Raw genomic sequence first — 27,114 nt, forward strand, 5'->3', positions numbered from 1 at the left:
GTTAGCATAGAAAGGTTATTCACAATTCAACATTCAAAATGAACGGTATAATGAAATAAAAATGAAATGATTTAAAAAAATTAAATATAATACGTTAAATGACTTATGATAGAAAATAATGAAGGAAAAAATCACCAAGAGAAGAATAATAATAATAAAAAAATCACCAAGAGAAGAATAATAATGACAGATTTTGTAATTTATAAGTTTAAGTTTTCAATATGGCTTATTTTACTTTATTGTAAAGCCCGGTGAACTATTTTTTATTTATTTTTCAATAATTATAGAGCTTCTGGCCGTTGCGATTTGTCAATACTTTCTTCTCTTAGTAAATTTGTTAATACTCAAAGTCTCAAACAAAGGTTTTAGTAGATAAAACAGGATCTTAAAGTGAATAATTTATAGATATAGTGAATGCAGGGGTTATGTGTGACTCGGAGATGAAGGACAACTGGCATTGCACCGCATCACACACATGGCAAAGCGAGGTTGGTCCGGCCGGGCCAATAAAATCGGGAGAAACGGGAATTTTTTTGAAAAAAGAACGTCGAAGGTGGCTGGTTCCATTGTAATAAGGTGCAGAGTCTAGGGCAAACTCATAATTTTGATTTCCCGCCCAAAGCCGCTCAGAGCCCAAGACGACCAATCAATAATAAATGTGTGGAAAGTGAGTCGCCTCTGGTCTGGACACCAAGAACCTCTCCTGTTGCAGTCGCTGCCCTGCAACTCTCTCTCATCGCCCATCTGAAAATTTTCGAGTAAGTTCGTTCCACCTTCAACATTCTTTTTTATTTGTGTGTATACATATTTCATTATGTGGCAAATATTTTGAAAAAAGTACCGAAAATCTGAAGTGACCGAAACCCTAGTTTTTTATTTTATTTTGGGTTGTATTTTCAAAATATTTTGTTTACTCTCTTTATTTTTGGGAATATTGCGTGTTCTTGTAATGTTTTGATTCGATTGTGTTGTAGATTGATTTTCCCCCCCTAAAATTTGTGATTCAGGAACTTGGGATACAAGCTTAGAAATGGTGGCGGACGAGGAAGTGAAGAACGAAGGCGCTGCTGATTCTCCAACTTCTGTCCTTGAAGACGAGGTTTGGTTTCATTTTGCCTTTAATGGCGTCTCAGTATCTATTCACATGTCCTCAAATATCGTATCCTGTTTATGAGCTCCCTCTATGTGTTTGTTTAGCCTTTTACATTTTGTATTTGTTAGTGACTTTTGCTTTCTTTCTGTCCTCGTTGGTCTCTCTGTCCATACATGATATGTGTGTGTGCCCTATCCAAAAAGGGAAAAAGATTTCTTTTATAACCTCGCGTGTGCTTTTAGCCCTATATGTGTGCATGTTCAATTTTCTTTTCTTTTATTTACTGCTATTCCTATTATTGACAGGAAAGCTATACGGGAAAAGTGTTTACAAATACCCAATTAAAGTCTACACATATTCAGTGACTACTGGTCTTTTGTATAATCACATTAAAAATATACATATATATATTTTTCTTGTGTTTTTATTTTTTATTTTTTTTATGTCAATTTTACTTAATGAGTTTGAGCATTTTCTGGGAAATGTGGTTTTAGGTCATGAATTGACATACGTTATTATTATTATTATTATTTTACAGTATTATGTATTGGATTTGGCTCTTTGTTTGTTCTCTGTGTTTCTTTCTTTCTTCCCCAATATCCTCCCCCTTTTAACCCCTCTGCGGATGGATTCTATTGGACTTGTCACCAATTTTATATATCTTTGAATTCATCAAATTTAGTGTTTATTTTCAAATTTAACATGAAGGGTGATTGCAAGGAGAAAATCGAAGTGAAGTTGGAGGAAGAAATACTTCTGGCTCCAAAAAATGGAGATTCTTCTCTTATATCAAGAGCCATGGCAGAGGAGGAAGGAAAGCTACTGGAAGCCAGGGTGAAGGAAGAGGAAGAAGAAAGAGTGAATGAGCACAAGGAGGCACCCTACTTGAATGACACCCAGTTCACTAAATTGGAGGAGCTTCTAACACAAACCCAGCTTTACTCAGAATTTCTGCTGGAAAAAATGGATGACATCACAATTGTACTCTCTGAAGCACTTTTTCTGATGAAATCCTAATATGTGCATTACTTTATTTTGTTGCTGATTGAGTTATTAAATTAATTGCATTGCTAGAATGGACTGGAAGAGGAGGGTGGAACTGTTAAAGAGAAAAAGAAAGGCCGAGGTTCAAAAAGAAAAGCTGCTACAGATTACAACAATGTATTCATTTTCCTTCTTTCTTTGTGTTTTATTCCAATTTTCTATGTTTTGCCTGGAACCTTCATCTTGGAGCACTCTGCTGTGTCAACAGGAAACTAGTATGGTTATTCACATCCCCTTGTATATCATCTTGTTTTACATGTAACTAGTATGTGCAAAATTTTTTTCCCCTGCAGGTTTCCTGTACATGCATTCATTGTTTTGTTGTATCTTTTATATTTCAAATTGGTAGTGCACTGCTCTCTAACTGTAAGTAAGAAAAAGAAAACAGAATTAATGCGATTAACAGATTATAAGATGATTAAATATATATTGTTCAGTTATATGTGAATCTCACTTGTTTCTTCAAATGAGTATCATAGACTAAGAAGCATGGACACGGATACGGGACACAGATACGACACGACCCGGACACGGCAAATCCAAAAAAATTAGGACAAGGACATGGCGGGGACACGGCGAATTATGTGTATATATATATGATGTAGTACTTTAAAAATTACTGAGTGTTAGCATTTTTCATCAACCTCACAATGAAAAAAAAAAACACAAATCATAACTCATAACTAATAAACTATAAAAGAACAATGTTGCATAGTTATAAAACCAAATAAAAAAAAGACATTAGAATAATAACTAGTATTATTTAATAATCATTGCAACTTTACTCCAAATACAAAAGCATAGACAGAAAGGACTATTAACATTCATGACTGTTTAACATTCAGGACTTTACTGTTAGCACTTAACATTCACAAAAACCTAAAGGCTAGTCCCCAAAAAAGATACAAAAACAAGTCAGTGTACTATCATCTATTCCCATCCGTCATTTGACCTAGGACTTTTACCGTTTACAATACCAAAAGGGTAGGTACAAAACAAAAAACAGAACATCATCTTTGAAAAAAAAAAAAAAATTCCAAACACGCGTGTCGGGCACACCCCCCGGCGTGTCGGACGCGTGTCCGCTGAGTGTCTGTGCTGTGTCCGAAAATATAAAAATAAAAAATCCCAGACACGTTTTTTGGTGTGTCCGACACGTGTTGGGGCGTGTCCGATACGTGTCGGACACGGATTCTTCGCCCATTTTGGCATGTCTGTGCTTTCTAGATCATAGATGAGGAGATGATTATAGGCTTTTCAAAGCTGCCTTGAGGGTGCTGTCCATCAATGTGTGCGGAACAGAAATGTGAGATAACGAGAGATTTTAGATTGAATGGTAAAAGGTCATTTTTCTTTTGATAAAGTGGTAGAATGTCATGCCTTTTTTACTTATTTTTTATCCAATGAGTAAAGTGTAGGTCATGTTATCCTAGTATTTTGGAACTTTTTTCATGGGAGGACAATTATTCTCTCAAGATTGTTCAAAGTTAAGCAGTCATGGTATTGCAAGGGTTCAAATATACTGAGTTTGGCTTAGCAACTTGTATTGAAAGTAATTCTGCAAATCTCAACATTATTTAGTGCTGCTGTTCTGCTTGTCTTATCATATCTTCTGCATTAATTTGATGAAAATGGCACATGTCCTTATATCGGTGAAGTGAGTGTTGAAAATAACACTGTCTTATGGTGGCAATCCTATTTTTATTTTTAAAATTTTTTTCATTCAATTTATTTTAATTTTTATTTGCTTTTTAAGGAGGGGGTTGACACTAACTTGCTAAAATGCCAGAACTTTATTATTGTCTATTTCTTTCTGTTCCAGTTTTCTTTTATGCTGATTTGATAGTTAATTGATATGCTGATTTGTTAGTTAATTGACTGAACTTAAATCATCTGTTCATATCATGGTTGTCAATATTATCCGATATCGAGATTAATCACATGAGAGGTTGATACCAATATGTTCTTCTGACTTCCCTCCGATTACATAGTTGATATGAATATGATAATCAACTGTATCATCACCTTATTAATAAGTATTGCACGACGAATCGTGACATGAACCTGATATTGATACAAGTCGAGCAAGTTGTCTCGGTATCTGTACAAATGTGAAACCATACACTTTGGATATGTTGATGGCAACACAATTAGTGTATTTTAGATTTGGATAACTTACCTTGACCTCTCCTGAGGTCAACAAGTTGCACCCTCAAATTATACTTCAATCAAAATTGTGGTCCTCCTATATTGAGGCTTGGTAAAAGATATAGTTAAGTCCAAGCTGTTAATTATGTTAGGGTTGTTAGAGATATTTCATTTAATTCTAAAATTACCCTCCTTTCTTGTAGCAGGATTATTGAGTTCCTTACTAAACCTGTTGAATGACCAATATAACCTTATAACATCAATATATATACTTATTAGAGATGCATTTACGTTAAACTAAACTTTATTTGATTCTATAGCCTTCTGCTCATACCGCCATAATTGCCGACTCCAACTCTCCACAGTTTTGATAACGCAAATCTCCCTCTCATTCTCATCTTACGTGTGACGTCTCACTGTTTAGCACGAATCGACACAAACACTCATCTCTAACATTGTGCATATCTAAAGGTTCCTTTTCTATGTTGTAAGAACAGAGCTACAAATTCTATTGCTGGCACTGATGCGAAGACAAAATCTTACCATATAAGTACATCCATGCTTGGAGAAAGGAGAAAGGTCTCTCTCAAAAATAAAGTCAATGACATAAATTGAAGAAGCCCAAGTTCCTAAAATTTAGTAACAGAATCAATTTGAACTTGAGCTCCGAAACAAAAATTGAGGAAGAGTGTATCAGGAGAGAAAGGGTGTCCTGCTTGTACTTCTGATTTGTTCCTTTCTTTTATCCTTTGCTTTCTCTCCTTACAAATTTTCTCTCTCTAGGCTCTCTCTCACTCTACACTTTGCAGAGAAGGGACTTTGAACAGAAGTGTGAAGACCGAGTAACTGTCCTGTTATTATGCTCCGTGTCCCAAAATTTTTGGGCTTTTTGGGGAAGCCAACTTTTTACGGTAGTGGATTTTTAATACTTTTTTTATTGTATTGATAAGAGTGAATTTCCAAATTTATCCTTGTTAAAAGACAAAGGAGTACTCCGTAATTAGTGCACTTTTTTTTAATCAAGTCAATGTCAAAAGGGTATTTTGGGAATGTTATAAAAAGTTGTACATCAGTTTTTGGAATGGGACATGCATTTCGGGACATCCCGAAATAGAAAGATGGTCAAGAATTTTGTTATGGAGGGAGTACTAAATTTGACGAACAGTCCTTATCGTACCTTTCTGTGTTGTGAAATGTTTTCCGTAACAGTTTGCTATAGTATCTTCCTTTGGGAAGGAAGTTGTTAGAGAGAGTTTTAGAGGGAGATTGATAGAGAGGGAAGATAGGAGGAATTTTTAGTAATGTGGGGTGGGCAAAGTGATGGTTTTTGGCGACGTGACAGGAGCAACAGTGGGTTAGGGTAGAGAGAGATAGAAGTGGGTAGGGTTTTGTTTGGCTGAAATTTCTTTGAAATGGCTTAGTAATATCACGGTGCTGATTTTGTCATTTCAATATTTTCCTATCTTGTTAGCCTCCATCTTTTTATGGTTGTTACGTTGAAGGTGATCTAGTAATTTTACATGATACGTTTGATTTCATTAGGTTTTCTAACTCTAACAGGGGTGTTAGAGTTATTTTGACCTAAGTATAATATGAGGGTGCGACTTCCGAAGCTCATGGGAGGGTGGGATGATTTACCCTATATATCACGTGGTATAATACTAAGAAAAGCTAGTCTCTAGTGCACAAGGTTCTTGCCTTTGCAGGGACCTTACTTTTGCATGCATAGAGGTTGTTTCCACTTCTGCACTGCTGATCTCCAGGTCACAATGTTGCCAAGCCCTGCGCCCTCTAATTTTATAGAATGTTGTATAAACTAATCCAATAATGCCTTTATTGATGTTTTAGACAAAGGTTTGTGATTTGTATATATTTCTATATATATTAAATTTTTCGTAGTTTTAGTTTTTTTTTTTTTTAAAAATCATTGGATGGCGATCCAATATGCCACAACCAAGTAGTAACATTTCTGGCATCCATGTTAGCATCCAATAGTATGACAAATCATGTAGCAGGGTTAAACCCAAGGCAGTGCGAATCTAAGTACTGGATGATCGTATTGTTCATTGTTGGTTTTAGATGACAACCTTTTTCTCGAATTTATTTGTGAGTGACCAACTCCTTGCATGCATCAGTACATTTCCTGACCTGTCAAATACTAATAGCATTAATTATCTTTTATGATAATGTGTTGGTTTTTTGAGGCTCACATTTCAACAAATGTCTATGGCTGATCTCTTCAGTTTCTATCCTTGATTGTTTTTTAACACTCATCGTTTTTTCTTTTCATGCATTTTTAAAACTTCTTTCTTGACCTGCATTGTCTGTAACAAAACCATGACATTTTATCAGAGGAAGGCCAAGAGAGCTGTTGCAGCCATGCTTACGAGATCTCGAGAAGGTACTGCTCTGGATGATATGAACCTCACTGAGGAGGAGAAAGCTGAAAAAGAGCAGGCTGAAATTGTGCCTTTGTTGACTGGCGGAAAGTTGAAACCTTATCAAATCAAAGGCGTGAAGTGGTTGATCTCGTTGTGGCAAAATGGCCTGAATGGTATCCTAGCAGATCAAATGGGGCTTGGCAAGACAATTCAAACTATTGGCTTCCTTGCACACTTAAAAGGGAAAGGCTTGGATGGGCCCTATTTAGTTATTGCTCCTCTTTCTACCCTCTCGAATTGGGTAAACGAGGTATCAAGGTAATTTTGTATCTTGATTCTTTATTGAATAAGGGGGACCCCAAATAGTTGGATTTGAAGCTCGATTGAGTGTGACTCAGCTCAGTTTCTATGATGATTTGGTTTAAATTACTCCCTCTTTTATTTTTTATTTATTTTTATTTATACTTTTTGACTAACATACATAGTTATTATATTCTGTCTTTTTTCCTTTTCAAAGGTTTGTTCCCTCAGTGAATGCAATTATCTACCATGGAAATAGAAAAGAAAGAGATCAGATAAGGAGGAAGCACATGCCTAGAACAATTGGCTCAAAATTTCCCATTATAATTACTTCTTATGAGGTTGCAATGAATGATGCAAGAAAGCACCTGAGGCATTACAATTGGAAATATCTTGTTGTTGATGAGGTAAATTGTAAAATTACCTAGCCCATGAATTTGTCTTCCTTATTCTTTTATAAACACATGTGAATTTCGAATCCTCAGGCTGAGCAGTTTTGTTTCTGGTATCTAAGCTATATTTTCTCTTTGTAGGGCCACAGGTTAAAAAACTCAGAATGCAAATTACTGCGTGAGCTGAAGTTCTTACCTGTTGAAAATAAGCTTTTATTAACTGGGACACCTCTCCAGAACAACTTGGCTGAGCTTTGGTCATTGTTGAACTTCATTTTGCCTGATATATTCTCATCCCATGAAGAATTTGAATCATGGTATCATTGCTTTACTTTTCTTTACCAAATGTGATTTTTGCATGAACTTGACCTAACTCGTTACGTATGCTAACTTGAATATTTTCTTCTTGTATTAACCAACTCTGAAAAATAGTTGTAATTCCTATACTCCCTTGGTATTATTGTGTGTGGTCTTTGTGTGTATATTTCTCATATGGGTACAGTTTTTTTTTAATTTAAGACCATTTGAGTCCATACTTTTTACTTGCATTATGTGGGGATTATTTGATCATATTAGAGACCTATATACCAAAACAGATTGTTTCTAGGAACCAGACTGTGTGCACCCCTACCGAACAGTTGAGACATGGAACTGAACTGAACCACGGTAAAGACAAGTTTTATATTATTATTTATTAATATTATAATATATATATATATATATATATATATATAGTTTAAGGTTTGGTTCAATCTTAATGGACCTGGAACCGGAACCATTTTTTTAATGGCTAATAATTTTGGAAGCAGAATCAAACCGAAGTGACAGTTCGGTTTGTACTGGTTACTGGTTCCAACAATATTTTGAGCACCCCTACTGTTTAGAATGAACGCCGCATTGACACATTAACTTGCTCTAGGACAAATTATCTAGTTATACAAGTCACAGTATGGAAGTGTGACGTCATTTCACATTTTGTTTTCTGGACATCTTGTGGGTTTTAATTTTTTCCTTTTGTCATGCTTGTAATATCAATGACTAAATTGCAATGTAGCCCTTACGCCTAAGGTTTTATGTAATGGTAACATTTTGTAATAGTAATGACTGTGATGTAACAGGACATAACTGGGTATGTATAGGGATGGCAATGAGGCGGATATGGAGCGGGTTTGCCTAAATCCGTACCAGCCCTGTTTAATTATGGACAAATCCATACATGCCCCATACCCGTGACGGGTTTAAATTTCACAATCCATACCCGCCCTGTTAGGAGATGCGTGTTCCCGTGTCTGCCCCGGTTTTTTGTTTGGTTATCTATATAGATAAATTGATAAAATCTGTAAAATTCTATACAATGTAAATACATAGTAAATGATGATATATATATATATATATGAACACAATAATGTGCATACATCTATAACACATATATACATCTATATATATAATTTTTTTAAAAAAAGAAAGTATAAAGGGCGGGGCGGATGTTTCTCAAACCCCATACCCGTGACAGGTTTAAAATCTAAATCCGTACCTGCCCCTATGGCACATAAACGGTTCCCATACCCATGCCATTAGGGGCAGGACAGGGCAGTACAAATTGCCATCCCTAGGTGTGTAATGTAATTGGTTGCCGAAGCTATGAATTGCTTTCAACCTCCCCAACTGTACTACAATGTACCAATATGCTTGTTTTAATCGCAGATTTCCATATATTTGTTTTTTTAATGGATGCGATCGAGTTTCTAAAGATTATTTAATATGGTTAATGAATTTTATTTTGATTTTTAAGTCGTCACAAAAGTTACTAATTTTACCTTTCACTAATTTTATGACAATTGAAGCGCTTGAACATGGAAATATATACATAATCAAAAGTGGTGAAATCGAGGTTATCAGTGTGAAATAAAATTACCACCAATGAAAAAGCTTTCAGAATTGTTGTTCAGAAGTAGAAGACCCATTAAGACCTACTACTGATTTCTCTAGATTTAACATCAGATAATAAATTTATGTTTTATCTTATCTAAATCAAGTGAAAAATAGAAAGAAATTTAAAATAATTCTAAAGCTTAGTAATTGAATGAACTCTTGGGTGCTTTTTGTCCGACATGTAAGTTTAAGTTCTTATTTAGAGGTGTTGGAGGCTAGGTCTAAGGATTTAGGGGTGTTAGGTAGAAGAAGTCTGATATATATATGTACATACGCCCACATATTCTTAATACATATATTCTTGTTTGTGTATTTGGGGTGGGGTGGAGGAATGAAGAAACAATGAAAACCTTGGCCTTTTATAATTCACTTCCCTAGGCTTTTTATAATTCGAGATCAGGTCAGAACCATTATAGTGGGGAGTAATAATAATAATACTTACTGTTACTGTTGCGTAATGGCTGCAGGACTGCTATACCATGTAATGACCACTATTTAAAACTATGTTTACATTTCTGTTATTTGAGTAAGGAGCTTACTATTGTAGGGTCCTGCAATGAATTGATGATATGTATTTGAGGTGGGGTCGGGAATGAAGAAAGAATGGTAACTGTGGCCTTTATAATTCACTTCCCTAGTCTTTATGCCTGGAAATCAGGTCTGGCTGATTATAATGGGGTGTAATACGCATGATGCCAACTGTTATTGTTACGGAACGACTGATGGACACCTAGTAATGATCATTATTTAATCTATGTTACATTTCTGTTGTATGAGTAAAGAGCTTGTAATTGTTGAGTCCTGTCATAATAATGATGGGGGCATTGACAATCAATTGTAGCATACGACATACAATATAATTTTGTAGGCAAAGGAGAAGCTTTTCCTCATTTAGTATGAAATGTTTAATTTCCATTTTGTTGTAACTGGCAAACAAGCTTCTCTGTTTCTTTCTCTGCAAGCCGATATATGAAACTAATACCTATTTATCAAATATATACATATGTATTTTTGAATATATGACCTAAACACACCCTTTTACCATCTCACGAACAATTTACATCCATATATAGTTGAAGAAAGTTGAACATCTGAAATTGGAGTTCAAGGTGGTTTCTGTGGAAAGTGAAATCTTTTTTGAATTTATTCCTGAGAATTTCTTCTCCTGTTCATGGTCTTCGACCATGGTAACTCCTATAAGTTATTTATTTTTTAAGTTCTAGGAAGAAAACAAAATTTACTTGCTATGGCCTGATTATTTTGTTTATGGTATGATTTTGTACTTAGGTTTGATCTTTCTGGTAAGTGCAACAATGAAGCCATGAAGGAAGAATTGGAAGAGAAGAGAAGGGCTCAAGTATGCATTCTTTTTTCCGTGTCTTATAAAATAATATGTTTTTCACATTGTATGTAAAACGCTAATTGGTTTCAATACATGCAGGTGGTGGTGAAACTCCATGCCATATTGCGTCCCTTCCTCCTTCGAAGAATGAAAGCTGATGTTGAGCAGATGCTCCCTCGAAAAAAAGAGATCATTTTATATGCTAACTTGACTGAGCATCAAAAGAATTTTCAGGATCATCTAGTTGATAAGACACTGGAAAACTATTTGCTAGAGAAGTTGGACACTGGTAACGGAACCATTTTTTTTCTTAAAATCTCCATTTGCCAGATATTGAACCACTGTGGAATTACAACAAAAAATAATAAAGGGGACATATTCTCTATGTCAAATTCCTTGCAATTCCTGAATATCCTATTCCCCTAGCTTTACAATTTATAATTTTTTTAATAAAAAATTGAGTTTTAGTACAGTTTCTGGAAAGAGAGTTTCCAAAATTGCAGGCAAAACATACTCAATGAAATGGAATTTATTCAGTAGTATGCATTATCAACCAGAGAGTGCCAAATGGGGAAATCTGCCAAGGCATTATGCAATATATCAATGGAGCACGATATGCAATGGCATATGTTCTAATTGCTTCCTGACCATGGGTTAAACGTTTGGAATTGTGGTTTAGGTTGGTGATCAGGTTGAGGTTAGAAGTAGATTGGTTTTGTGATTTACCATAAGAATCATAAGATGGTATCATGTTGTCGTATTTGTGACTTATCAGAAGATGGTATCAACTATCATGTTGTCATACTTTCCTTTTGTTATAATCCTCATTGATCTGACCTGGATTGGGTCTTCGTTGAGCATGCATAAAGTAAGTTGTGGATATTAAATCAGCCCATTTATTGCACATTTGTGGTAGACTACTAACCTTTAATTCACCTCTAAATATTTTATTTCATATTATTTCATAAATTTCCAAATTGAATTTTAATTTTATAAATTGCAGGACGTGGAATGAAAGGGAAGCTTAATAATTTGATGATTCAACTTCGGAAGAACTGCAACCATCCTGATCTCTTAGAGTCGGCCTTTGATGGCTCATGTATGTTTTTTGCAATTGATCAACTAGATCTAGAGTGAAAGGGTTCTCTTAAACTTTGAGTCAGCCTTCGATGGCTCTTGTATGTTTTTTGCAATTGATCAACTAGATCTAGAGTGAAAGGGTTCTTTTTAACTTTTCATCTTTTCCTGCTTCTTTTCTCGACAGATTTCTACCCGCCCGTAGAACAGATAGTTGAACAGTGTGGCAAGTTTCGATTGTTGGACAGATTGCTGAAAAAGTTATTTGCTCGCAATCACAAAGTACTCTTTAGAGTTAATTGGTTTTTTTTTTTTTTTTTTTTTGTTCTCACTAACTTCTTGTTTCATACTACTCATCTTTTGTTATAATGACAAACAGGTTTTGATCTTCTCCCAGTGGACCAAGATTTTGGATATAATTGATTACTATTTTAGTGAAAAGGGATTTGAAGTTTGTAGAATCGACGGCAATGTAAAATTGCCTGAGCGAAGAAGACAGGTAAGTGCTACCTCCTTAAATATTTCGGGTTGATATTTTGTTTATAGAAATTTCCCGCCCTTTTTGAAAAAGTGTTTTGTGTTTTACTTTTTATACAATTCACCAGAATTGTTGTTTATAGAAATTTCCCGCCCTTCCAGAATTGTTGGGCGAATCTATACTCTTAAGGCTGACTAGTGCCACTAGGCTAATCATGGAGAGGATGCAATTACTTTTTTCTTTGGGTAATCAGGGTGCTTTCTTTTGTCCCTGGAATTCTGTTACTTTCTTTTGATACTCAAGTTGTGATTCACTACACAATCCAAATTTAATGCTACAACCTTCTTTCAAGCGTGTTCTGCTTGCTGTCATATAATCCCAGCTCATGTCATGTTGACATTTTCCCCTTCAAGCTTACAAACCTGCACCTTGGAATATGATCGTCCTCTTTGCCACCTTTTTTCCTTTTATGATTTATCTCTTTTATAAATTTTAAACTTCTTTTGCATTCCATGCATTTTATGTTTGTCGATGTTTCTTGTATAATGTCTAACTTGTTTACAAGAATGCCTTCATATTTGTTTGTTATTACTGAAGGAAAATAACATTTGACTTACTGGCATCATGTAGGTCTCATTTGGACCTAGTTTTGGTATTGGTATTGGTATTTGAATTTTGGTTAGTGGAAGAAGTGGTTGCATTTATTTATTTATTTTTTGTTTCCCTGGTCCGCACTTTGTTAATGAGATGGTGTTTTGTCCTTCCACTCTGGGGTGATGTCCATGAAATAGCTAGTTACATTCATTCAAAGGGAACTGATTCTTTATAGACTATTTGCTCTCAGTTTTAGTTATCCATACAAAGGTTGCATTTTTTTTTTTTTTTTAAATTGTTTCTCTAGTCGGCACTTTGTTTATGAGATTGTGTTTTGTCCTTTCACTCTGTAGTGCTGCCATTATCTTTTTATATTGTATAAGAAGCCTATTTTTCTTCTTACTTGTTTAAAGTTTATAGTTTTGGTTTATTGATAACCTGCTATTTTTATCAAACAGATCGAGGAGTTCAATGATGTGAACAGTAATTACAGAATATTTATTCTCAGCACTAGGGCTGGTGGGCTGGGTATCAATCTTACTGCAGCTGATACCTGCATTTTGTATGACAGCGACTGGGTGGGTTCTCGTTATTGCACAGTTTTTTCTTTATTTCTATGGTTCTTTTTATTGGCCTTTTGAGCTTTTTGTCTTTGTTTCAATGCATTTTGATATTTTTTAATTTCTAACTTGATTTATTTTATTGGATTTGCATCCCAGAATCCTCAAATGGATTTACAGGCGATGGATCGGTGTCATAGAATAGGTCAAACAAAGCCGGTTCATGTTTACAGGCTGTCAACAGCTCTATCGGTAGAGGTACTTTCTTATGATTGGCCTTGTTCATGTTCAAATATAATGCAGTTAAATGTTATTTTAGTTGGTAATGAAAGAAACTGAGGAAGCATGTGCTATCAGGGTCGAATTCTGAAGAGAGCTTTCAGTAAGTTAAAGCTTGAGCATGTGGTGATTGGTAAAGGGCAGTTTCAGCAAGAAAGAACCAAGCCTAACAGTGCAGATATGGAGGTTTGTAATATATGTTGTTATAATATTTAATATCTGCAATGTATGGTTCTATTGGCTCTGTCGTACCATTTGTTGCCATATTGATGTTCTGTAATTGGACAGTGCTTTTGTTACCCGCCGTGCGAACACGGGGGTGTGTTGATGATGACTCCATATCTGAAATCCCGATCATGTACTCTATCCTCTACAAGAGACCAGAACAAACATATGACATGATTCACTTGTAACTAGTCTGAGTTATTTCCAAATTCACAACACATTCAAAATAAACTTCTTCGTTGCTGCTAATATAATGTCCTTGGGAACTGTATAGGAACTGAAAACTCGAGCTTCATATTTTGATAGGCCGTGAGGCTTGGCTCAGGTTTCTTACTGTTTTGGTGGACTCATCACAGATTTGGTAGGCATTGACTTGGTTGACTAGCCTAGTGTTATGTGAATGTCCATGAATTTAAAATCAATTAGGTTACATGCTTTAGTTTGTGAAGGTTTTCTGTTTTCCTCTTTATCACTTGTTGGAATAGTGAAATTGCTGAATGAATTTTTTAACAATTTAGATTATGACAATCTGTAAATTGTGATGTTTATATTTTTCTACTAATGGAACTATTATTTCAGGAAGAGGACCTCTTGGAACTGCTCCGAGATGAATATGATGCAGAAGACAGGATGATACAAACAGAAATTAGTGATGAGGATTTGGAGAGGGTGTTGGATCGCAGTGATCTGATTGCTTGTCCTCCATCAAATGAAGGTGGACAACCTGATTTTGCTGCTAGTGTGCTCCCCCTTAAAGGGCCTGGTTGGGAGGTGGTGATTCCAACTGCAAGTGGAGGCATGCTCTCCGCTCTCAACAGCTGATAGACTTGTTTAATGTGGAGATTTGGGTCGCAGGTTTTTTTGGATGCTATATTGAGATCCTGCACTTTCCGAGTATTTTTGGGATGCCATTTTTTTTTTGGCATTTTTAGGATCCTGGAGTATTAAGGGTGGGATTTGCCCTAGCTGAAATATGCTTTTGGTGAGCAATGTCTCTAATTATCTCCCTGGAATGGAGCTATTTTGTAAATGGATCAAAAGTATGTCCAGTGTCTTACTAAAGTTATTGGATGACATTTCAAATAGTCGAATGAGAAATTATGAAAATTCAGAGTGATTTGGAAGAATTTAACTGGCCTTGGCAGTTGATGCAACTTAAATCTTATGATCTATATATGCTACAGGATAGGTTTAAATGTAATCCTAAATGTTGGCAATTTTTGGCTTTCTTTATTTTCATTTTGAAAAATGTTACCTAAAAAAAAAAAAAAAAAAGTTCTCAATTTGTCTAAATAAAGTTAGGAATTTGATTTGGAAGAATTTAATTTGCATTGCAGTTGATGCAACTTAGTATATCTTATGATCTATATGTGTTTCAGGATGGGTTTAAATGGAATCCTAAATGTTGGCAATTTCTGGCTTTCTTTATCTTCATTTTGAAAAAGGTATAAATAAATAAAAAATAAAAAAAAAGCAAATCAATTGGTCTAATGAAAGGTAAGATTGATTTGGAATAATTTGATTGGTGGCAAAACAGTTCCGTTGCCGGGAATCGAACCCGGGTCTCCTGGGTGAAAGCCAGATATCCTAACCGCTGGACGACAACGGATCATGTTGGTAATTGTTCACTTAATCTAGTGATGGAATTATAAAAAAATTAATTACACACGTGATGTAATTGTTAATTGTTGTTATATATGCGTGCATATACACTAGAGTTAAGCATGGATGTAAAGACAATCGAGACTGAAGAAGAAGTATTTATTGGATGAAAAGGTTAAAAAACCAACACATTATGATTTTATAATCAACTTAAATCTAAACAAGATGATAGTTATGTGCTCTTTTTTGTATGGGTTGGATAAAGGTTTTTATTTTTTATTGGCAAAAAAAACTTCGGGGGATTGCCTCGTGGGACTTGATCCTCCACCATCTATTAAGAGGCATGAGAGGAAAACTATTAGAGGGTATTCATTCTTTGAGTTATGAACTTATGATGGGTCGCAGTCTTCTCAAATCAACTCGAAAAATAGACCTGGACACACTCTCTCTTTCCGATTTGAACCATGAGTTAGCCAACTAGAAAAATGGGCTGGCCTAAAGTTTTCAAGGCTGCATTTTAATTTTCTGGGTTGATCTTAAGTACCCTCACAAGGTCGGTTTTGGACCAAGAGGCCCCAACATATACAAATGTTTGAAAAATTACAACTTAATGGTCAAATTATATATATATATATATATATATATATAAACCATAGTCAGTGAGTTGCACTGAATTATATTAAACTACTGATAATTTTCATTATTTCATTGGGACCATGGTCACTGTCAAATTATTTTCAGCTTCAATCTTTATATTAAAAAATCCAGTACAACACTCACTCGCTTGAGTGTGGTTAAAATTGCAAGTGAGCCGAGTATTAGACAATATGTTCATGGTTGGATTAGCATTATATGAGTTAAATTGAACCAAATGATTTTTTTATTATTTATTTATTTGAATGTAACCAACAAGTTCAAGTTAAAATGTTGGTTAAACAAAGTTAATTTATCTATGCAAAAGAAGTTAAAAATGAAGAGCGACTATTTTATGTTCAAACTTCAAATTCAATTTGATTATATTGTTTCAAACTTGATTTCATCGATAATTTAAGCAAGCAATCATAAGCGGGTTGGAAATTCAAACCCCCTTAGCATCACTTACAAGAACTTTTCGTTACCTAATGCTATAATTATTGTAACCAATATATATATATATATATATATAAATAATATTTTTAGAGTATAAATTTACTCAAAAAAATATAATATATCCACTATTTCTTAACCTGAAAGGTGAGAGTTCAAATTTTATGTTAATTTTTTATGAATAAAAAAATAAATCTAAAAATATACTTTAAACTTATTATTAGGAAGTAATTATTCAAAGAGCAGTGATATTTTCAAAAACACTTTTGTCTTCAAGGAAGTAGCATAATGCTACATTACCATAAATGTCACGGTACAAATCGGTGTGTTTGGTTGGTTAAAAAATAATTTCTCTTATTCAAAAACTGCTCAGAGGAAAGAGTACATTTCGTTTCCTTTCAGTCTACCAGAGGGAAGAGTACTCTTTCCCTTCCCCTCCGTTCCTTTCAATTCACTTTTCCATATATGCCACCAAACGGACTACGAGGGAAGTTGGCGTGGTTATACCAAAGGAAGGAGGTCACTGTTAAGAACAGAGGCAATAGATTTCAGTGTTTGGCACTGTTTCTTCTCCTTTGCCCTGCTAATTCAATTAAGCTCGTCTGGTTCTTCGATTCTAGGAAGACACCTAACGAAAATCTCTCATTGAATGCGTTTGGTTTCAGTTTGAAGTCAGATCAGATCAAATCAATCACCGGAAATTCTAATTCCCTATCGGAGTTTCAACACCAATTCTGCGGTGAAATTTGGGAGTTTCAGTTCAGTTGGAGGAGTCGGAGACATATCTCCGGTCTCAGAGAATGATAACTCGTTCTAAACTCGTCGAGCAACTCAGAGATTACCAGATCCGATCTCAGCACAAGTGCCCTGCTCTCACTTTCTTCTCCCCCAAACCCAATCTCACCACCTGGTATCTCTTTCTCTGTATATATATGATTTATTTGAGAATGCTCCGTTCGATTTAGTTTTGGTCCTCTGCTTCTTCCTTTTTCTAAAATTTGAAGTTTTCTTGTGTCAAATATGTAAGAATTATGAGCCGAACCTTAGATATAGCTGCTTCACGGAGAAATTATCATGTTTATAACGTGTTATTGTCTTATAGTATCTGTTGATTTTCGTGTATTATTGAAATATTTACTATGAAATTCTGGGAAAGTACTTATAAAATGATAATATAAAGATGTCTAATTAATTTCCGCGTTCTCGGTATCTTATTTAATCTAATGGAAAGTTTTTCTAAAGTTTCATTGCTCGGTACAAAGTTTTTTTTTACAATTGTCTAGTTGGACAAGTTTCACTAACGAGTAAGGATAAGTTTTGATAAATTGCTAATTGTTAGTATAACTAACTGTTGAGATCAATTACATATTCATTTATAGCATGGGAAAAATGTTCCTTAGATGTTATGTTTTAGAAGTTGAAATCAATTATTAAATTTTTGGAAATGGAAGATAGTTTTGAAACCATTATTAATAATGGGCTTTTAGGAAGACCAAGAAGAAGTCACTCTAAAACTGCAATAAATGCCACACTGGGATCACCTTAGCCTATCATGTCTTCGGCCTGTATTGCATTTTTCTTCATTTGGATCTATTTGGACTTGGCTTGACTTGCTTTTTGGCACATGAGGTATATTGTTTATACTAAAACAGAATGAGGCTTAAGGCGCGCGCACACACACACACACACATATTTGTATGAATACGCCGAGGTCAAATTGGCTTGTTGGCCCTTCATATTCTTGCAGAAAGAGCTCTCTTCAAACTCATGTGGGTCTCTCTATGCTTGTGTCTCTGTGCAAGACTAGTGCACTGTTCTTTTTTTTCCTTTCATTTTTTGGTAAGTTAAGTCTAGGGGTGGCAATACTTGACATGACCCACTAACACGATTTGAGCACGACATGGGATAAATGGGTTTAGCTTTTGCTTAATCGTGTTTGAGTCGTAATCGTTTCTACCTAAATTGACATGCTAATTAAACGTGTCGGGTTTGACCTATCAATCCATTGATAATCTGATTAGACCGATTTAACTAAACGTGTTGAGTAAACGTATTATGTAAATGTGTCGTGTTCGTGCTAGATATGACCCGTTTATCTAATCATTTTGTATTCATATTAGAAATGACCCTAACATTATAATTTTTAATTAAATGTGTTTTATCATGTCATGTCAGTCACCCATTTATTAAACAGGTTATGCGGGCCGTGTTATGTTACTTATTTAATAATCGTGTTGACCCATATAACAGGATATCCTAACACGACATGATATGGCAACACACATTGCCACTCCTACTAAGTTAATTACGTGTTTTCGTGCATGTATTTTTTTCTTTAAACCACCATTTGAGCAGCTAATGGCTTCAAAAATTAGTGTTTTAATTAAGTTAGGCAATCTGTGACACACTGTGGGTACACTTTGGATTAAATAGTTACGTAGTTGCTTTTGTAGAGGAGGGTCCAAATATCATGCGCGCGCGCGCGCGCGCGCGCACACACACACACACACTCCCTCCGTCCCATAATATATGTCCCTTATGGGGAGTAGAACTTTTCAAGGGGACATGTAATTATTGCATTGTCCCCTTTGAAAATTATAAAGTTACCCTTTCAAGTTTAAATATATATATAACCAAGTTTGAAATTTTTTAAAATTTTAAGGGTATTTTATGGAAAGATGTGAAATATGTTGTTTAAATTTGGTAAGTGGACAAGTATTTTGGGACAACTCAAAAAAGAAAAATGGACAACTATTATGGGACGGAGGGAGTATATTATATATTTATTATACACAATTGATTACTATTTTTTTTATTTTATTTTTTATTATCAAATCATTAAATTAAATTAAAAAAATGAATATATGTGATGATATAGACTATAAATTTGAGATACGATAATACATTAATATATACGTGTATACGTATGTCTCTGTGTGTGCGCACATATATATACTGATATGCCATCATATCTGGGCTAGGGTGTGAACTTGTTTACTTATATTAGTCCAATAACGTTTCAACATTTTTATTTGATTGGGGGTCAATTTATGCATTATGTGTATATCCAATGAATTTGCAAGCATAAGGGCATTATTTTATCTTGGTTCCGCTAGGGTAGGCATCCGGGGAGGAGACCTCGAGATAGATCTAACCTTTGCTAATTCACATATTGGTTGTTAGGAGGCTTGAACTCGCACCAGTGACACTGATTCTCTTGCGTTTTACCAAATATGATCTTAGGAGGTTGTGATGCCAAAAGGATGCCTTTTGACGGTGTTAAAAACTTTAACTACATATGAAACTACATTTTCGCTTGTACAATTGCAAGGGGAATAAAGGTCTTCAAAGTCTTGCTTCATATATTGGGTTCAAATGTCTTTTCTATAACCGGGTTAATTTTTTTTTTTTTTTTTTTTTTTTTGGGGGTAAGAATTCTTAAGGAATGTATGGCATAAAAGTATAAACTCATTGAGGTGGGGCCAAATGTGTTGAAGGTCTGACAGGATTGTGAGGAGTCTTTGGGGTGGGAGATTTGTGGAGTGGATTGCTTTGGATGCTGTTGGTTCCTCGGGGGGCATATTAATTATGTGGGATAACAGATGGGTGTCTAAAGTGGATGCTCAGGTTGGGCGTTTCTCTGTTTCATGTGTTCTTGCTTTGGCTGAGGTTGGGGTTCATTTGGTTTTTTCGGGTGTCTACGGTCCTTTGGAGGACGGTTTGCACCATTTACTTTGGGAGGAGTTGGGAGAGATTAGAAGTCGTTGGTGTTTGCCTTGGTGTATTAGTGGGGACTTTAATGCTGTTCGTTCTCCGTTTGAGAGGTCAACGGGAGGTAGGTGGACATCTGATATGGAGGCTTTCTCGGAGTTTATTGATGAGTTTGGATTGATTGATTTGCCTTTGGTTGGAGGGCCATTTACTTGGTCCAGTGGCCGATCTCCTCCTACCCTTTCTCGGATTGATAGATTCCTTGTGTCCGGGGAGTGGGAGGAGAGGTTCTCTGATGTTGTTCAGGCTACATTGGCTCGTCCTATCTCTGACCATGTTCCGTTGATGTTGGATTGTGGCGGTTTGTGCAGTAGGCGTTCTCCTTTCAGATTCGAGAACATGTGGTTGCGGGCTGAAGGCTTTCTGGAGAGGGTCCGTCTCTGGTGGGAAAGGTATGATGTGGTTGGCACCCCTAGTCATGTGCTAGCAGGCAGATTGCGTCTTTTAAAGGATAATCTTAAGACTTGGAATAAAGAGGTTTTTGGGAACCTCGAATGGAGGAAAAATCGGGTTCTTGCTGAAATAGCGGCTATTGATCAGATAGAGGGTCAAGGGGATTTGGTGGATTCTTTGAAGGCTAGGAGGGCGGAGTGCAAGGCGGAGTTTTCTGAGATTGCTGTCTTGGAGGAGATCTCGTGGAGGCAAAAATCTCGAGCTTTGTGGCTTAAGGAGGGGGATCGAAACACTAAATTTTTCCACAGATTGGCTAATGCTCATAGAAGAGGCAATCATATAGGGAGGATTCGAGTCGAGGGGGTCATTTTTTGTAAGGAGGAGGAGATTCGCAAAGGATTCTCAGAATTTTTTGAGAATTTGTTCAACGAGTCTGTTGAGTGGAGACCTTTGCTTGAAGGGTTGCAGTTTAACTCCATTTTTGAGGAGGAGTGTTTGGGCTTGGAGTTGCCTTTTTCTGAGGAGGAAGTTCTGTTTGCTTTGAAGAGTTGCAATGGGGATAAGGCTTCAGGTCCGGATGGTTTTACAATGAGATTTCTTCTTGAATGTTGGGAAGTGGTTAAAGGAGAGGTGATGGGCACTTTCCATGCTTTCCATTCTCGGGAATCTTTTGAGAAAAGCTTGAATGCCACGTTCATTGCTCTCATTCCAAAAAAGGGAGGTGCTTTGGATGTTAGAGATTTTCGCCCTATTAGCCTGGTGGGTTGCATCTACAAGCTGATTGCCAAGGTGCTTGCTTCAAGATTGAGGAAAGTGTTGGATGGCATCATTTCGGACTCTCAAAACGCTTTTGTAGGAGGCTGTCAAATTTTGGATTCAGTCCTTATTGCAAGTGAGTGTGTGGACTCTAGATTGCGTAGTGGAACCTCGGGTGTTCTTTGTAAGTTGGACATTGAGAAGGCGTATGACCATGTAAGTTGGAGCTTTCTTCTGTACCTGATGGGGAGGATGGGGTTCGGCTATAGATGGAGGAGATGGATTCATTTTTGTATTTTCAGTGCTCGCTTTTCGATCCTTGTTAATGGTGCTCCTACTGGTTTTTTCTCTAGTTCAAGGGGCTTAAGACAGGGAGATCCCCTTTCCCCCTTCTTGTTCTTGTTTGTGATGGAGGCCCTTAGTAGATTGATAAGAAGGGCTACCGAGTTGGGTCTTTTGAGAGGCTTTCGGGTGGGCAGGGAGGCAGATTCTCAGTTGGAAATCTCTCATTTGATGTTTGCTGATGACACTTTAGTTCTTTGTAATGTGAACGTTTCTCAGATTAGATATTTGAGATGTGTTTTGATTTGGTTCCAAGTTGTTTCCGGCCTTAAAGTGAATGTGGGAAAAAGTGTTTTGGTGCCGGTTGGGGAGGTCCCTGAGATTAAGACTTTTGCTGATTTTCTTGGCTGTCGTACTGGTTCATTTCCCATTTCTTACTTAGGATTGTCTCTGGGAGCTCCTTCGAGGTGTGTGGGGATTTGGGATCCAGTGGTGAACAGATTTGAGAGAAGGTTGGCGGGTTGGAAGAAGCAGTATCTCTCCAAGGGCGGTAGGGTCACGCTGATTAAGAGCACCCTCTCTTGTCTTCCCACGTATTTTATCTCTCTTTTCCAGATTCCCTCTTCAGTTGCGGAAAGGATAGAGAGGTTGCAGCGTAATTTTCTTTGGGGGGGTAGAGGTGAAGAGTTTAAGTTTCATTTGGTGAGATGGGACCAAGTTTGCAGGCCAATTCGCAATGGCGGGTTAGGTCTCCGTAAATTGGTGCCCTTTAATAAGGCCCTCCTTGGGAAATGGTTGTGGAGGTTCGGGGTGGAGAGACATCGGCTTTGGAGGAGGGTCGTGGCATGTCGTTTTGGGGAAATGAGAGGAGGGTGGAGTTCTTTGGAAGTTAGAGATCCTCGGGGGGTGGGGGTTTGGAAATTTATTCGGAAGGGTTGGGATGATTTTACCAAGCACATTCGGTTTCGTCTCAGAGATGGGAGGAGGATTCGCTTCTGGGAGGATGTGTGGTGTGGAGATGTGCCTCTTGCCCTCGCCTTTCCTCAGCTTTACAGGATTGTTATGGATAATCAGGCCATGGTGGTTAACTGTTATCATCTTGATAATGGAAGACTGGTTTGGGATGTTCGATTCAGACGTTCCTTTCAGGATTGGGAGATCGAGGAGGTCATTCGTTTCTTAGAATTGTTATATCGCTAGAGGATTGTGGAGGAGGATTCAGACTGTTGGTCTTGGATTGCAAACTCTCAGGGGCGCTTTGAGGTGAGGTCTTTCTTCAAGTGCCTCTCTTTTGTTCCTGGAGTTCGTTTCCCTTGGAAGTGTGTATGGCGATCCAAGGCTCCTCTTAAGGTGGCTTTCTTTGTGTGGACTTCGGTCCTGGGTAGGATTTTAACCCAGGATAATCTGAGAAGGAGAAGCCAGGTGGTGGTCAACCGTTGCTCTATGTGTCTTAGTGATGAGGAGTCTGTGAATCACCTTCTTATTCATTGCCCTTTGGCTCGAGAGTGTTGGGTTTTGATGCTTGGCTTATTTGGTGTTTCTTGGGTTATGCCTGGATCTGTTAGAGGGTTGATTGAGGCGTGGAGAGGTTGCCCTGTGGGGGTTCTCAGTCTGGATGCGTGGAGGGCTACGCCGCTTTGTGTGTGGTGGTGTTTATGGCTTGAAAGGAATAGGAGATTCTTTGAAGGAAAGGCTTTGTCGATTTCGGTGCTTAAATTCTCGATTATTTCTACTCTTTTTTGTTGGGTTTCAGGAAGAGATCATTGTTCTTTGGAGGAAGTAGTTGATTTTTTAGCCTCTTTGAAGGCTTGAGGCCTTTGTGGTCTTTTGTATTTGCATGGGTTTCGCTCCCCTTTTGAGCCTTTTTTTATAAAACTTTTACTTATCAAAAAAAAAAAAAAATTTGTGTTGAAGAGAGAACAGTACCAAAAAGGATGTTGACCAAGGTAATCAGTGAAAAACATGTTGTTTTATGACTTCTCAATTGATGTAATGATGCAAGATCAGAAGTTGAAAGGAGAGGTTATTGTAGATATTACCATTCACATCAATGTAGCTGTGCTATAGTGTGTCATTGTTCATACTATTGAGCCGGCTAAAAAGAACATACGCAAATACATATTTATAAGTTTCTTTATTCATAAATTAAAGGTGTGACTGAGATTAGAATAGTAACATGACCTTTATCAGTAGAGGAGGGATATCATTTTGTGTGTTGATTTGTATGAGGTTTTAATGGCCTTAAATGGAGCGGAATGGAAACATGTGATTCATGTAGCCGACCCCAAAAAATTGGGAAAAGGCTTGGTTGTTGTTGTTGTATTTTTATGAGGTTTTAGGAGATTGTATTTGTTGTTCTAGTTATTTATTTTTATCATCCTAGATTATGATTAATGGTCCATTTAGCAGTAGGCAAAAGTGAAGAGTGGATGGAAGAAAAGGGGAAAAAATAGGGGGAAGGGATAAATGGACTTGTAGGGTTTGGTGAGAGGAACAGGGGGAACACAAAGGAGGAGAAGGAGAGAGAGAGAGAGAGAGAGAGAGGGGGGGGGGGGGGGGGGGGGGGGGGGGGTGGTGGTTGTGTGGCTTCATTTCTGGCTCCACCATATCTTGCCTCTCAAAAAGTGAGACTGATGAGAGCCCCCTTTAAAAAAAAGTTATTTTAAAAAAGCCATTCCTTTTAGATGCAGAGAATTGAAAATGAAAATCACGCAATACTCATTTTCTTCTTTACTATATTCCATTCTGCCCGACAAATAAAAATAGGAGAAATCACTTTCTTTTTGCTATACAGACCTTGTTCATCATTCCCTTCTGCCCTTCTTTTAATTTTCAATCCCCCCTTACAAAAAAGGAACATTAGCAATCACTTCATGAAGATGTTCTTTTATAAGTGATATGAAAGACTGAAGAGACAGTTTGGTGTCTAAGAGTTCTATGTCTTGTTTATTTGTTTTTGTTCTCTCTTTTAGCTCCCCTTTGTCAAAAGAAAGTAAAAAAATAAAATAATGGGCATCATTTCATTTGTTATCACATGGATAGAGAATGTTTTATCCAAAACCTTGTTCATCTTCCTACATAAGATGTGTCCACTATTTTGACTTAGAAAAACTCAAGTTTGTGATTATCTGCAGGCCCTCTCTGAGTGAGTGAAGTGGTCCCTAATCATTTGTAGGTATTGCAAGACAGTGAGCTGGATATATTCAAATGGTTATTTATTTTGCTGTATGATTTGAGGATTAAACCATGAGAGATAGATCGAAGAGATTGTCTGCTGTAATAGGTAGTACCTTTTGAATGAGTTCCTTTTTGCACAATTTTTTATGAAAGTTGTTAACATCTAAATTAATCTAGGTGGCCAAGTTTTTCTTAAAGTTGCTTCTTTGATCCGATGAGAAAAGTGTAAAGGTTTATCATCTAGTCTCATATGGTAGGTTCTAACAAATAAATCATCTATTTAGTGTTACTCAGCTCTGAATTTAGTGAATATAGACTGCTTTAATGTCTGTGGGCCTTTGCTTCTTGGGAAGCTTTGTTTGATTGGTTGGGCGCTTCATAGTTTAGGGTAAGAGGTTTTCATTACTCGGCATGTCTTGGAGTAAGAGAAGTAAACAAGTTATGGAGATGTATTCAGGGTGCAACATATTTATCCATATTGATGGACAGGACCAAGGGAATTACTGGAGAACACTATTCTATAGAGAACATAATTATTATATAGCTTCACTAGAATTTTAAAGGTTCCTTTGATATCTTAATTGATGTGTTGGATCTCAGCTATTATTATGTTAGATATAATATGATTATCTTTTCAGTTTTGAATAAATTCCTTCCCTAAGCCAGCAGATATTATGGATTATTTATGCTATCCATTTACTTATCTCTTGATATACAGCATTGGGCTCCTGAAGCATTGGATATCATATTTCTTAGTAAGGATTACACAAATCAGGATCAAGAACACCGTGTAAAGTTAAAAGGCAACCAAGTCTATTAATATTGAATTTTCTGTTTGAGTTGTACAATTTTGGTTCTCATGGATTTAGGATTTTCTACTTAGTTTGATTATTTAGCACTTGTTTTATCTGAAAATTTAGATTAGGATTCAATGTGTTTCTCAATTTAGGGATCTTGTTTACAAATTATTTGTGTTTTCTTACAAATTGTTGCAATATTGGTTGATTTCGTATTTTCGCATGTTATCATATGGTCGCTTACATTATTCATGTTTCTGAAAATATGAGATAATACTTACCTCTCTCTGACACGTGTTTTTAGTTATTTAGCATATGTAAAGTAGTTAGTATATTGTAGATCACTTCTGTTGATCATTAAATTTACTGAAAATTATAATTAAAAAATAATACAAAATGGAAAAAATTACAAAAACTTGCACTTTCAGAGTTTGGAAGTTGGGTAGCCTAAACTAAAATTCTGCAATCACATCACCTAGTATATACACGAGGGTTAGCTGATATGGTAGCAAATTTAAGTACTTTACTGAATTTTTTGCAGAACCCTGAAGTGGATTATTTCTGATCCCTTGGCTGATGATAATTTTTGTCGGTCCCCGTGTTATTCATTGTTGACAACGAGGCAAATGAATTCCTCATCATCATCATCCTTGCCTCTATCCCATATGGGTGGGGTTGGCAGGCAAATGACTTGACCAAGAAGAAATGTTTTAGCTGTCTCTGTGTGCTACAGTGAAAATAGTTTGTAGGAAAATAATGCTCCCTTAAATTATTGATGGAATTTCACCTTACAAGCATGGAAATGTATCATGTAAATTCATTTAGCTTTGTAAAATATAGTCTATAATCTTTTCTTGCATAGACTGCATCCATAATTCCATTTGACTGACATAAATCTCGTGCTTACTGTTTCTTGAATACATCATATTTTAAATTTAGTTTTTAGTTCTTCCTTTACAACGATGCTACTTTCTAATTAATTTGGAGTCACGCTAAGCTTTTCTGAATGATCTAGATCAAGCTGGCCAGATGTTTCCCTGGTCTCCGATTCATTCACTTTCTCATTACTCAGTTCACTTCTTCACTTTTCGTATTTATGAAACCTTCCTGTCGTATCTGTGTGCATTTTTGTTAGTTGACAACTTGTCATGAACCAGTTTGTACTTCCTTGCTGCCATTGCCTTTAAGCACATTGAAGAACTTTGTATGCTATTAATGCTGTTAAATGTAATAAGAGATTCTGTTAATTTTTTTGCAGGACTGATGTTGTTGTGGCAGTCTTGTGGGCCTCACTGTTTTGCCTGCTTGTAGTTTCATCCAATGTGATGCTTTACTACAGATATTTTTGGTTTTCTTTTGTCGTTATATGTCTCGGCATCCTTATCCCCGTACGCTTGAGAATTAT

At 36.4% G+C, this 27,114-nt stretch overlaps 1 protein-coding gene, 1 long non-coding RNA gene and 1 other non-coding gene across 3 annotated transcripts; 2 read left to right on the forward strand and 1 right to left on the reverse strand.

Annotated features, from left to right (window-relative positions):
• The first annotated feature begins 555 nt into the window (after positions 1-555).
• LOC132283091 (ATP-dependent DNA helicase DDM1-like) lies at positions 556-14,972 on the forward strand. Its single transcript, XM_059784985.1, has 16 exons — positions 556-758; positions 1,008-1,099; positions 1,802-2,074; positions 2,168-2,254; positions 6,638-6,984; positions 7,184-7,373; positions 7,500-7,675; positions 10,578-10,647; positions 10,732-10,921; positions 11,636-11,731; positions 11,897-11,991; positions 12,089-12,208; positions 13,240-13,359; positions 13,501-13,599; positions 13,699-13,806; positions 14,425-14,972. The coding sequence occupies exons 2-16, from the start codon at positions 1,031-1,033 to the stop codon at positions 14,665-14,667; spliced, it is 2,283 nt and encodes a 760-aa protein (XP_059640968.1). The 5' UTR covers positions 556-758; positions 1,008-1,030; the 3' UTR covers positions 14,668-14,972.
• Positions 14,973-15,382: 410 nt separating this feature from the next.
• On the reverse strand, positions 15,383-15,454 carry TRNAE-UUC (transfer RNA glutamic acid (anticodon UUC)). Its single transcript has one exon. It is a non-coding gene; the product is annotated as a tRNA-Glu (tRNA).
• A 1,412-nt stretch (positions 15,455-16,866) lies between these two features.
• Positions 16,867-27,114, forward strand: LOC132284795 (uncharacterized). Its single transcript, XR_009472367.1, has 2 exons — positions 16,867-17,443; positions 26,968-27,114. It is a non-coding gene; the product is annotated as an uncharacterized LOC132284795 (long non-coding RNA).

This window comes from Cornus florida, unplaced genomic scaffold, assembly GCF_030987335.1.
Source record: "Cornus florida cultivar Cherokee Brave unplaced genomic scaffold, ASM3098733v1 CherokeeBrave_3.0.0_Hap2_Chr11, whole genome shotgun sequence".
NCBI classification, from domain to species: Eukaryota; Viridiplantae; Streptophyta; class Magnoliopsida; order Cornales; family Cornaceae; genus Cornus; species Cornus florida.

What these genes read in the sequence shown, in the direction of transcription:
- LOC132283091 (XM_059784985.1), top strand. Translation starts at nt 1,031, where the DNA reads ATGGTGGCGGACGAGGAAGTGAAGAACGAAGGCGCTGCTGATTCTCCA. An exon ending in CATGAAGAATTTGAATCATG is followed by an intron (nt 7,676 to 10,577) that starts GTATCATTGCTT and finishes TTTTGTACTTAG; the next exon opens with GTTTGATCTTTCTGGTAAGT. An exon ending in TTTTGTATGACAGCGACTGG is followed by an intron (nt 13,360 to 13,500) that starts GTGGGTTCTCGT and finishes TTTGCATCCCAG; the next exon opens with AATCCTCAAATGGATTTACA.